Source organism: Gavialis gangeticus, unplaced genomic scaffold (genome assembly GCF_001723915.1).
Source record: "Gavialis gangeticus isolate Ggan-Ray unplaced genomic scaffold, GavGan_comp1, whole genome shotgun sequence".
Taxonomy (NCBI): Eukaryota; Metazoa; Chordata; order Crocodylia; family Gavialidae; genus Gavialis; species Gavialis gangeticus.
This window is the reverse complement of record NW_017729022.1, coordinates 64,441,130-64,453,653: the sequence shown is the minus strand read 5'-3', so window position 1 is coordinate 64,453,653 and position 12,524 is coordinate 64,441,130. Positions and strand designations below refer to the sequence as shown.

At 46.8% G+C, this 12,524-nt stretch overlaps 1 protein-coding gene across 1 annotated transcript; it reads right to left on the bottom strand.

Annotated features, from left to right (window-relative positions):
* Window positions 1-1,852: 1,852 nt before the first annotated feature.
* On the bottom strand, window positions 1,853-12,256 carry PVALB (parvalbumin). Its single transcript, XM_019515286.1, has 5 exons — window positions 12,175-12,256; window positions 9,510-9,577; window positions 7,651-7,783; window positions 7,130-7,239; window positions 1,853-2,075 (listed from the first exon to the last, which is right to left on the bottom strand). The coding sequence occupies exons 2-5, from the start codon at window positions 9,568-9,570 to the stop codon at window positions 2,047-2,049; spliced, it is 333 nt and encodes a 110-aa protein (XP_019370831.1). The 5' UTR covers window positions 9,571-9,577; window positions 12,175-12,256; the 3' UTR covers window positions 1,853-2,046.
* Window positions 12,257-12,524: the final 268 nt, after the last annotated feature.

Here is a 12,524-nt window from a genome sequence, read left to right as displayed (position 1 = left end):
CCCTCATAGTCTCAGAGAATAGAAGAAAATGAGTATCTTAAAAGCCAAAAAGCAAATATAAAGGAAAGCTGTTTATATTTGTGTCTTACAACTTTTATGCTAATGTCATGATCCTGGGCACCTGACCCAGGACTGATTGTTTGTTTGCTTTGTTTTTGGTGTTGGAGGTTCACAGTTTTGCATCCTTCCTATGCCTTCTCTACTGACACCAGCTGAAATTACATCTTCTTGCCACTTGAGGTCAGCAGTTGCTGAGGAAAAGCTGTCAAGTGAACAAGCACTGTCTTGCATTAGAAACTGTCCATTTACTTAAGGATGTTATGTTCTTCACACCCATCCATATGCTAGCTTTGTGTCTCTGCAAAAGCAGAGGACTTCCTTTGGATGGAGCCCAACTTCAGCAAATACCCTTTTTTCAGAGTTGATACAGAGCCACGTGTTACAGAGGTCTAGGTCAGGGGTTGTCAACCGGGGGTACGTGTAGCCCTGGGGGTACTTGAAGGCCCTAGTGGGTACGTGTGGGCAGATGAGGATGGAGTGCCACCATGCACCATCCCATGCTGCTGCGTAGGTGGTGCCTGCCTGGCCAGATGCAGGGGCTGGGGGAAGCTCGAATGCAGCGCCTGCCGCTGCTCCACATTCAGACACTTCACCCCCCCGCCCCGAGCAGCTCTGTGTCTGGCTGCTGGGGGTACACTGATCCCAGAAGGTTGAAAACCCCTGGTCTAGGTGTCTTGACTGGTTTCACAGAGTGATACCAGTATTCGTATTAGTAGAGAATAATGTTCTTTTATGATTCAATGGTTATAACTAAAGTTTAAAAGGACAAAACTTAGAATGAATATAAAATCAGTGCCCCAGAATGATACTTAAGTTTTTTCTGTTATGGGAAGTAGTGTTGCTATGTCAACAAGTGGTAGAATTTCTTCTCTCAAGTAGTAATGAACCAGTGCTCCACCTTCAATGCAAGTAGGATGCTCTGTTTCTGAAACTGCTGTGTTTTCGCTGAGCAGTAAAACAGATGCTGTAGCCTTACTGCAGGTGTATTTCAGTTTGGGGTGATTGAGGCTTAGTGTCCCCATTGTAAAATAAGAGTGATACTAACTTCTGTAAAGTACTTTGAGATCTCTGAATAAAAGTACTCTATAAAAGATAATAGCATCAAAAGTTTCCTGGTGCACTTGTTAACATGGGCATCATGGCAGAGCGTTTACTTTCTCTTTTCCTTTAAATCTGGCCAATGGTTTAATTTGGATGAATCATCCTTCACTCCCTGTCCTAAACATTTGTGTAGCGTTGCTGGTAAATGTACACTGCATTCTAAAAATGACTGCATTTCAGTAGTTTGGGAAATTATCCCAATGCATGATTGACACCTAATGATATTCTTGTAGAACCTTTTGTCCAAAGATCCCATGCACTAGACAAATTTAACAAATGATATCTGCAGACTTCGATTTGCTGATTGCTAAAATGCAGCAGGGAAAAATGTAGGCTAAATATTAGGAAATGCTTTATAGCTATAAGAACAGTTAAGTCAAAGGAACAAACTGCCAAATGAAGTTGTGTAATTGCCATCACTAGAGCTTTCTCCGGAGTATGAGTATGCATCCATCTATCAGAAATGGCTTAAAGATAATGCAGTCTGTCTTGCCACAGTGTGGAGAGGCTAGGCTGAATGACTCACTGTAAGTATATTCCATCCAAAATAATTCCTTTAAATGCTTTTGTACCTTACCGAAACTGGAGCTATAGCTGCAGAAAGGGTGTCAGCAAAGCCGAATAAAAAAACATTCCTTTTCTTTCAGACACCCCAAACCTAAATATAATAAGGAACAGGTAATAGAGAGAGTAGAGCCCAGATTGATGTGACCTTTATTATTTTAACAGTGTCTTTCAGCTCAGTTACAGTGTTGCAGGGTTGCAGAGAACAGAATTGGAGTATAAAATAATATAAATAAATAGAACAGGAGCCAAGGCTGTCAGCAGGAGGTGGTTGGAATCAGGCAATGAAGGAGGATGGAGGGTTCAGATTGGTCAAAGCCTTTATGATTCAGCCACAAGAGATGTGAATTCTGGAAAAGAAAAAATGTCTTTTTTTAACCATCAAAGAAGGAAAATGTAAATGAGAAGCAAGCTGTATACAGGGGTTCGTAGAGTTACTGACAGGACCTTCATTATCTGCTTTTCGCAATACCTGAATGGCTGGGAGACTTACGTTCATTAGAGTGGAAAATGTCACAGTGAAGTGGAAAACACATTTGAGAAGCCAAGGAATGAGTCTAGGATATGTTGGGTCACCCAAGTGTCCACTTCACTGTGCTTGATTAGCTGCATGATACTCCTTGGTTACACAGCCACTTTTCTTTGTGAACCCAACATGTAGCAAATCAAGAGAAGAGGGCAAACATTGGAAATGAATTTTGTAGTGAGATTGATATCAACAGTTGGCAGGGGATCTAATAAGCTTTTCCTAGCATTTTTGCCCCAATAAGTATATAGAACATTCTCAATTTTAAAAAAATTACAAAAACACATATTTTAAAAATACAGGATTGACACTTCATTTGCTTTCCAAACACTTGATAAATTCTTGTCCACATTGCCATCAGTGGCAAAACTCCTGCTGACTTCACTAGAGAGAGGATTTTACCCTCTGGTTGTTAGTGTACGTGTAACAACTATAAAGTTATAAAAATCCGTGGATTTCATTTCCTTGTGGTTGTGTTAAAAAGTAAATCTTTCAGACAATCTAAATATATAAAGCGTATGGGAAAGGTATGCTTGCAGGTCCGTGAGTAGTTCCTCACCACATTGAGCTTTGAATACTGGATTACCCTGGGAGGTCCTATTTCCTCACTCCATACAGCCTTAAAATGCTCGTGCTGGAAAGTACCATTTACCATTGTGAGCACCAGAGGGCATTAACTGGAGGAAATCCAAAAACCAGGCAGCGGAGATGATAAAAGGATTTGAAGGCATACAAAGAGAAAGATTTAGGGGCTTTAAAAGAAAAAGGATGACAAGTGGGGGAGGCAACCATCTGACTTGAGAGGAAATGATTGAAGGGTGGCGTAACAGAAAGAAATGGCCTGACACTTTAAGAATATAGAAAACAAAGTCAGATGCTGGGAAGCAATGTCTAACAGTGAGGCCCATAATGTGGCGGCATACCTGCCATCTATGCTGTGGAGGCCCCACTTGGTAGAACAGTTTGAGAATAGCTTGGATAAGCCTTAACAGGCCATACTGGAAAGCAGAGCTGCTGAAAGAGCTTAAATTAAATCCACACTTGTCAGCGAGTCATTTTGAAAGACCTAACTCCAAACGAGGAATCAGGGATGCAGAACATGCAACATGAAACAGGTGTACCTTTCAGGCACAGCAGATATTTAGAGTGAAACAATACGATTGATAAGTCAAGTGCAGCACAAGCTGGTTTAAGAATGAATAACAACCCAGAATATTCAGAGCAGAAAGAAGTTGTCTGTACAAGCCACCATGTGAAGGAACTGCAGAGAGAAACATAACCTCCATGTGGGTGAAACCTTTCATGTCTTCATGAGACAGAAACAACCTATTTTAACATCAGCTAGCACATTAGCTATATTGGCAACAATAGATTTTTTTTAAAACATATTTTCAGTTTCTTTTGAAATACAGTTTGGCCTCACACCAAAGAGATTGTGCTGCACTGCTTAGCAGTAGTATATGCTAAAATTTTAATCTTAACTCCCTTTCTGTACTTGCTTGTACTGCTGCTGAATTTCTTTTTAGTGGGACTGTCCCTTTTTACTGACAGCATTTGCTTTTCAGTTTTCTTCTCCCTTTCAAAATTTGGGTGATGAAACTGAGTGAAACCTTGCAGAAATGCTGATTGTCAAATGATGGTAATTTAACCTCATTTTCTAGCCAACTGTATATCAACATGCAAATTTAAAATGAATGTGTCAGCTCAACACATGATCTGTGATATGTTATTGAAAAAGCTAAATACAATAACTGAGAACATGTTATACAGGCTAATGACTGCTCTCTTAATTCAACCTTCCTATGGTGCCTATGCACATAATGTTTTGTGGTAATTTATTTAAGGTAATACAAGAGTGCAAAGGAAAAAAACTCCTAAGAGTATTTGTCACATCCCTTCTGATTTTTGAAAATAGTAGAAATGCCAACACCTTAATCATTGGTTTTGAATTCTTATCTTTTCTTCCTATCTCAATTTTTAAGAAAAGTATGTGTACAATTAAAAATATTCACAGAACTTCAGTGTGTTGAATGGAGCTATAGAAATCAAGGTTGTCATCTATTGAGACAAACATTTGGACCATTGTTCAAACTTTTTTCTTTTAATATCTTCCACTTGTTTTCATAGGCCTATCAATATCCACAAAAGCTTTAAAATGTTCTTGGTCTCTCAATCTTTCTGTTGTATTTTTTCTTACAAACCTCCTAAAATTATGTTGCAGCACTTCCTTATTGATCTGGAGGTTGACCACCCTTAGGAAATATGTTCTCAGTTCTGCAAGTTGATCAGACTCTCAACTTTTACTGATGCCATTGGAAAATGAATGCACTCAGTGCCTCCCTGGGAGATGGTCTACCCCTTGTAGGAAAAAGCCCTATATTTTCAGCAGTTCTAGATTGGCAGGGCACCCATAAAACACAAATTGGGATCCATTCACCAGTAAGTATATATAGGTTAGTAAAATTAAGTTCTGAGCTGAATTCTGTTGTGCCAAAAGAAAAGGCTTTAAGTAATAGACCAGAGAGAGAACTCCTAGTGTCAGACTTGTAAGTGGAGGAGATCCCATAGAGAAAATGAGTGTAAAGTCTACAGTGAAATAACTGAGAAACAGTTTGATATTATAATAGGTCCATCTTAAAAGGGCACAGAATCCACATCCTTCACTTCTAGACTATCATGGGCTGCTGAGAGCTGCACTAAGAAGGATCAATCTAAATGATTGCCAAAATGAGCTGCAAAAGACTGGATTTCAGCAGTCATCCAGGGATTGATGAGACTCGTGTTAAAAGGATGGACCAAGGTTGAGTGAGGTCAATCTGAGTGTGTGGGTTTGTCATAAATAACGTAGCTTTAAAATTCAAAAAAGATCCAAATAACTTAAAGAAATATCCATGTGAGTTTTGGCTTTTGTTCCCATCTGTATTGCTTGGACCTGGACATATTGAGAAACAGTCAGATTCACGTAAAACGTTTTGTCATGTTATTTTCCTCTCATTTGTTCTGGTCAGAGTGCCAACACGCACCTTTCTGTATGCTCCAAGCCATGCTTCAGAACTCTAAAAGTTGCTTTTTGGGGACATTGCCGGAAAAGAGCAGGGGTGGGGTCTGAGGAAAATAAAGACCTTGAGTCATGTCTTACACTAGTGGAAATTCAGATCAATACTACTGAAGTCATACAGGTGATGGAAGAAGAGTCCTGGTGAGCAAATACTCCTGATCATTCTTTTACAATATGTCTGCACCCAGGCATCGTTTTGCCTTAATGTTGGTTGCAGTATTAATTTGAAAGGAATAAGCGTTATTTGTTTAAATAGGACTAAATAACTCTGAAACATCTTTATAAATATAAACACATTTTCTTTAACTCTACAGATTGGCTAAATTGGAATTGGATGCCTCCAGTACAACTCCTGCGTGTAAACCACAAGCAATCAGCTGTGAGCTTCTTTGATAATAACCAAGTTAGTTATTTACTGCAAATCCTATTCCCAAGAGATCTATGGGACTCTTGCCTCCGATTTTTGTTGTTGTTGGAGTGCAGAGGACTAATAAATAATAATGCATGAAATTATTTGAGTGTCTCATAGAATCCTTGGTATAGTAATGCTGATAAAAGTTCAGCTACTCTCACTGAAGCATAGTTATGGCTTGTTTGCCATTGTTACCTAATGAGGGCCTGAGGATTTAAGAAGCTTTAAACCTAGAACTAGGATCATAGTTATTGATCTACCAGTGTGCCATGGTTGGGCAGTTTACCTAATTTGTCAGCTGAAGAGTCTCTCAGTAGATAATTTTGTTTTCCTTCCCTTCAATTTCCACCCTATTAACTGGGAGATAACGTTGGATAACCTCACTTCCTCTTGTCTTCTCCCAACAGCATTTAAAGATACCTTCATGAATCCCAGAATACCTCAAATGAAGATTTTTTTATCTGAAGGGAGGAAAAAAGTGAGCTGTTTCTAGGTTTCAACCTGTCACACAGGCAGATAGGGTGATGGGAGGCTACAGAATGATTTCCCATTGTCTATTGGTATAATCTTCCTGCACCATTTCTTTTAGTGGAGGAAAGGGTTCATTCAGAACTCTTGATGTCATTGTCTCTACCAATAAATCAAGTAAGGTGGAGGAGAGAAAAGAGGGAACGGAAGAAACATTGTATAGGTATTAACTTGACAAGAATTTTCCAAGAAGACAATGGGACCAACTTTCAAATGTCAGGTAATGCTGTGGACAAACACTTGCTCCTTTCTTGTAATAGTGATGGTTAATGAGACTGAGTGACTCTTTTCGTAGCTTCCTTGTGAAGATTACTGGTGGCACCCATGTTGAAACTCACTGCCCTGAAGGCTACATGGTGGACTTTGAGAGCTTGACAAAGCACATTCAGATAATTAGTCTATTTTTTTTTCATCCAAGTGAAACAGCATTTTTTTCTAATTAAGGAGAAATACCGGTACTCTGCCTCCGCATGTGTACTCTCTCTCTCTTGCTTGTTCTGAGCACTGTGTTCAAGATCAACCTAGGTAAACTCTTAGGATTTGGCCAACTGAAACCAGTGTAAAGAATTCCACTAGCTTCACTGGGGGGTCAAGTCAAGCTCTTAGTCCTGAGCTCTGGTGAGCCTGATCCGCTTTTATCTTGTAATAAATCTTGGCTTTCGGTAAACTCCTGCTCCCTCTAGTGTTGGCACTCTGCTGCTGTACCCTCTAAATCCTGCAGGAGGGCATCACAAATTTAGCAAGCCCTGCAATTTGATTAAATCCAAATTGCACCCTCCACAAGGTCACAGCCCACAGTGAGGTCTGTGGTGGTTGCACCTCCATACATCAGAGCAACATGTGAGTTTTAGTACCAAGACTTATTCCCCAATTTACATACCATCAACACCAATTTTGCCATCTCCATCCTTGTCTCCAGCAGCCAGGAGCGCCTTAGTTTCTTTATCTGACAGGTCTCTGGCGTCAGGGGTAAAGCCCTTCAGTACAGATCTAAAGAAAGGTGTGTAACAAAGAGGAAGCTGAGTCAGAAGGTGAGGAGTCCTGTGTTTTTGGAGGGCACGGATCACTATCACTGGTGGTTATGCTTGTAACTGAATACAAAAGCTTATCCTGTGGTGGTGATCCGTACCACAAAGACAGAATTCTCTCATCAATCTACTTTGTTATGAAGAAGCTATTAATGCAGTATGTATCAGGTATGTTCTTCAGGCACATCACAAGCAAAGTTACGTTTTTGTGCCTACTTTTACTGCCCCTCCTGAACCCAGCAAACAACTGGGTACTGCACAAAAATGGCAGTCAGGAATTGCACTGTGCTAGGGTGTCTTTATGCATACTAAAACAGAAATATGGTCTCTAATCTAAGGGCATCCTATCTGGGGAGGATTTAGCTTTACTTACTTTAACTCATCTTCCTCAATGAAGCCGCTTCTATCTTTGTCAAGAACGTGGAAAGCCTTCTTCACATCATCCTGGCTCTTCTTTTTCAAACCCACCATCTCAAAGAACTTCTTGTGGTTGAAGGACTCAGCAGCTAAAGGACCAGAATTGTTAGAGGACTTGTTAGTCTAGTTGCTGAGCAAATGGGTATCTATGTACTTGACTTTCTCACTGCACAGTGTCCAAGTTGCGAGTCGTATCCCAAGATGCCGCAGCTGATGTCTGAGTCCTGTTTTGCTGGGTACTGAACCTAACTAGAGTCCTTGCCCCAAAGACACTGCAGTCTAAGGTGAAAAGAGAAGGGACTGAGCTATAAAAGGATGAAGTGACTTGCCCAAGGTCACAGAGGGAGTCTGTGACGGGACTGGAAATGGAATCTAGATCTTCTCGGTCTCATTCTAGTGTCTTAACTGCATGACCTCTTGCTGAGAATAAGGATATCGTCTGTTGTTGAAAACAGCCCTCTGAACCAGAAAGGTGAATTTGGGGTAGACGACCTAACCTTTAAAAAAAAAAAAAAGTCTTGGACTGCATTTTCTGCTCAACTGCAGAGGCTACCAATGATGAGAACTCCTTGGAGAAAATGGATACAACTCCCTTTTCTCAAAAGCCCCATAAAAAATAGGAGTATTGCATTTGCACATTGCTTTAGCAACTCAAAAGTGTTGCGTGTGCTAGGCAGGGCTGCTGCGCTGTAAGACCTTGGGAGGCACAAACCTTACACAAAAATGGTATCTAGTGCTGAAATGAGAGATACAGAGATGAGCTTTTCTCTAGTCTACTTCTCCCTTCCTGCACCAGCACCTCCTCCAACTCCCACCCATGCAAGGTTACTCATAACAGTGGTATCTAATGCAGTGACCTCCAAGAAGTGTGATGGACTTGCAATGCAGCCTTACTTCTTCTGCAGCAGCCTCTCTGAGCTAGCAGAAAAAATAAGGTGGTTCAGCCTCCAGGCAGCTGCTTAGCAGGGAGAGATTTGCAACCCCCTTGGCTGCTGCTGCTCTCTTGCCCCGGGAGTGTTGGATGGGAGCAGGACAAGGCAAGCTGAAGAGGGAGGACCTGCCTGGGAGCAGAGCTCAGTCTGCTAGTCCGCTGCTCCTTGTGCCCGGAGATGGGAGTTTCTTGGGGCTTGGCTGGCTTTCTGATCTTAGGGCATCCTATCTGGGGAGGAAGGGGCTTCTTCCCCCATCTCCTTTTAAGGGGCAAGGTCACTTGGGGCCAGTTGAGTGGGGGCTGCTGTAGTTCATCTGGGAGCACAGAGCTTGGCTTGAGTGCAGCAGCCAGCAGCACAGGAGGGGTATCCTGCAGCCCATGCTGACTAAGAGAAACGGGGAATCTGACACCCGGGAGAGGCTGCTGGTTCAGGAGGGAGGCTGCAGCCAGCACCTTTCCCCAGGGCACTTCTGCAGCCGGGAAGGGGGAGGCGTCCTCCTGGGTCCTCCCTGCACTGCAAGCAGAAGCCCTGGCGGGGAGCTGGGGGCTTCTCCCCCAGCTCTGGCGGGTCCCTTCTGCTTGGGGATGAATGTGGGTGTTGTCTGTCGCCTCTCCCTATGCCCGAAGAAGGGGGGTTGTGCCCCAAAGCTTGCAGAGAGCCCTTCCCCCCCCCCCCAAGAGATCGCTTCGCCCCAGAGAGCCTCGCCCGAGAAGGGAGGACTGAATGGGGCATTTCCCTCTCCAGGGGAAGTTTGCAGCGGCTGCTTCCTAGCACGCTCCTTCATGCACCTCTCCCCCCTTGGCTGCCTCGTCCAGCCGCATCCTGTCCAGCCCGCGGAACAAGCCCCCTCCCCGGGGAGGGCAGGGGCCCGCCGCGCACTCACCCGCAAAGGCTCCCACCGCCTTCTTGATATCGTCCGCGCTGAGCAAGTCGGTCATCGCCATCCTGCAACTGTTTGAGCGGGGAGGCAAGTGCGAGGAAAAAAAAAAAGATTCAAAAGTGCTTTTCTCATCATTTGCTCATATGACCCGGGCTGCGGGGACGGGCTGGCCCCGCGCCAGCTCTAGCTCTGTGTGCACAAGTGCCCGGGCTGGCACCAAACAGTTTGCACCCCCCCCGCCCCCCCCGCCCATCCATGCGCCGCAGGAGCCGGCGGGCTGCTAAAGATAGGGCTCGGGGAGGGGGCTGGAGGCACGGCGGGGCACAGCCCGGGGCTGGGAGGATCTAGGCTGCGAGAGGAGCCGTGTCAAGGTCAGGCGGGCGGGCGGCGTGGTGCAGAGCAGACCCGCTTCCCAGGCAAGGATCTGCAGCATCCTCCCCGCTGCCGGGGGAGGTGGGTCTGGGAATGGGTCTCCCCTTGCCCCCCAGCCTCTACGCCCTGCTTCTGCCCCCCGCCCCCATCTCTTCTTAGCCCCCCTCTCCGAGCGAGCCTTGCCGTGCTGCAGAGCGCCGAGCCAGGCTGGAGGGGGACCCCCTCCCCCCGTGCGTGTCACCCATTGTCTTGTCACAAAGTGCTGTGCTGGGGGCTGCCGCCCAGCCACTCGCCCCCGCGGCTGGCATTTACCAGCCTGGGTTCAGCAGAAGAATGGGCATTTACTGGGCCAGAGCCCAGCAGCGTCCCCAGGCACACAGGGGCAGAGAGCGGGTGCCGAATGGGGCAAGAGCACTGGGTAGGGCCAGGGTTTCCCCCACCCCGCCTTGTTGCCCTCTGGCTTGCAAGCTCCAGTGTTTCAGGTGGAGGGAGTTGGGATTCAAACGCTGTGCCCCTCACTCCGCTCCTGATGCCCCTTTCCTCCAAGAAATGGGCTGATCCCCCCCCTTTTTTTTTAAATGGAAGTTGGCTAAACTCTCAGCTTCCCCAGCAGCTGGCAGCAAGGAGCTCCATGCTGGCACGAGGAGCTGCGTGAACAAGGATGGCCGGATGGCTTCGTTGTATACCCCCTAGTTAGGATCCTAGCCAAGGAGGGCTGGAAGGGATGGGGGGGGGGCAGGGGGGCGTGTCACCTCTAGGCCATCTAACTGCCTGCTCAAAGCAGGGCCAGCCCCAGCTATCTCATCCCAGCCAAGGCTTTGGCTAGCCAAGGATGGAGCTCTTGCATTGAGAGAGAGGGAGAATGAAAAAGAAAGCCCTAGTGCCTTTCTCTTCCCCCTTGCACTTGCCCAGGAGGGAGAAGCCCCCACTTGTCTCCAGCGGCAGAGGGCCTGCTCGCACATGGGACCACCTGTTGCTCAGCTTCTCCCCCAGCAGCTCAGCAGAGCTTGACTCAGCCCTTAAGCCCTGTCGCGGCCTGCCCAGATACCCTGCTTGCAGGTGACTTGTGTTTCGGGCTCTGCCTCTCTCTGCTCACAGTGCAGCAGCCTCTTTGGAGGGCTGCTCCAGCAGGTAACTCAAGCCGGGGGGGTGGGGGGGTGGCAGGCTCTGGGAGGAAGCACACTGTGCTGGCAGGCTCCCCTCAGCTCCACTCGAGTCAGACAGCTGTCAGCGAAACAGGTGCCTGTGGCAGGGGGACCACAGCAGCTCCCCTCCCCATAGCCAGCACATCTCCCCTGCCTGGGCCTCAGCCTGCCTCAGACCCCCTCAGCCGTGACCCCTGCCTCAGACCACTCAACCCAGGGGGATAAATGCTGCCTAGGAAGCCTCAGAGCATGGTCGTGCCCTCCCTCTCCCACCCCGGGAGCGCAGCAGCCTTTGCTTCTGGCACATGAAGGCAGCTCTGGGGCTGGAAGGGCTTTGAGCTGGGGGCCAGCATGGATTCTTCCCCCTCCTTGCAGAGTCTTTCAGTCACCTCTGGCTAAGTGGCTCCCCCCTCTGTCCAGGCTGTAGTCAAAGGGGACTGGAAGGTGCCGCATGACACTTGTCCTTCCTCATCCTGCCTCCACAGGGCTGTGCCCTTTTTCTCTGTGCTCCCTGCCTGGTGCTGCCTACCCTTCTGCTGCAGCCATGCCAAGCCCCCGCTCCCCATCCCCTCCATCGCCTGCCCAGGCTGATTGCTCCACCAGGGAGAGACAAACAAATCTGCTGAACCCAAACTACCAGGGACAGTGCCACCCCCATGCCCAGGTGGGCCCCAGGCATCCCTTGCCCAGCCCACTGGAAGCTATGCTAGTGGGGGGAAGGGGGTGCTTGAGCCTCTCTTGCCACATGCTCTACTTTGGCTGCAAAGTTTTACTTTGGCATCTTTCAGCCAATGTTGTTCACTTTCCCTTTCCCTCTTGTGCCATTGTTTCCCTTTGTTTCCATCCCTCTTTGTCATTGTTTCCTCCTCCTTTCCCCTGCCTCTTTAGTTATCCTCCCCTTCCATGTAGTCCTTTCTTTCTCTCTCTCTCGCTCTCCTTCTCTCTCTCCTTTGGGCTCTTCCACTGCAGTCAGTCATCTGGGAGGCAGGGATCACTGCTTCTCCTCTCCCTTAGAGGGGCTGGAGCCTCTCCTCTCCCTCTGCTCAGTGGCAATTATCTGGAGAGATCTCGCAGCTGATTTTCCTTCAGGTGAAAATCCCATCAGTGGATCCATCCCAGCTGCGGGAGTGTCACCCTGTCTTGCTACTTACCTTTGGTGGCTGCCTGCGAAGTGCTGGAAAGGGCTGCTGGATGCTGAGGTGGTGTCAAAGGAAGGTGAAACCCAGGGTGGGAACCCCACTTATATAGGCTCCCAGCCCTTTCTATTTTGGGCAGGCGATTACCCCCTCCTCACTGGTGTCAGATACTCAGGGACAGCAGTGGCGGTATCACATGTACCTTTCCCTTAACTAATCGAGTAGCACTATTAATACTCCTTGGCACTTACCTTCCCCTCGCTGCGGAAACCTGTCACCTCGGCAGAGTGCCATTAGGCTTGCCACTTGATTGAGGAGGTTAGATCGCCAGGAAGGGGTATCGTTTTGATGTCTGGGGCAAAGGG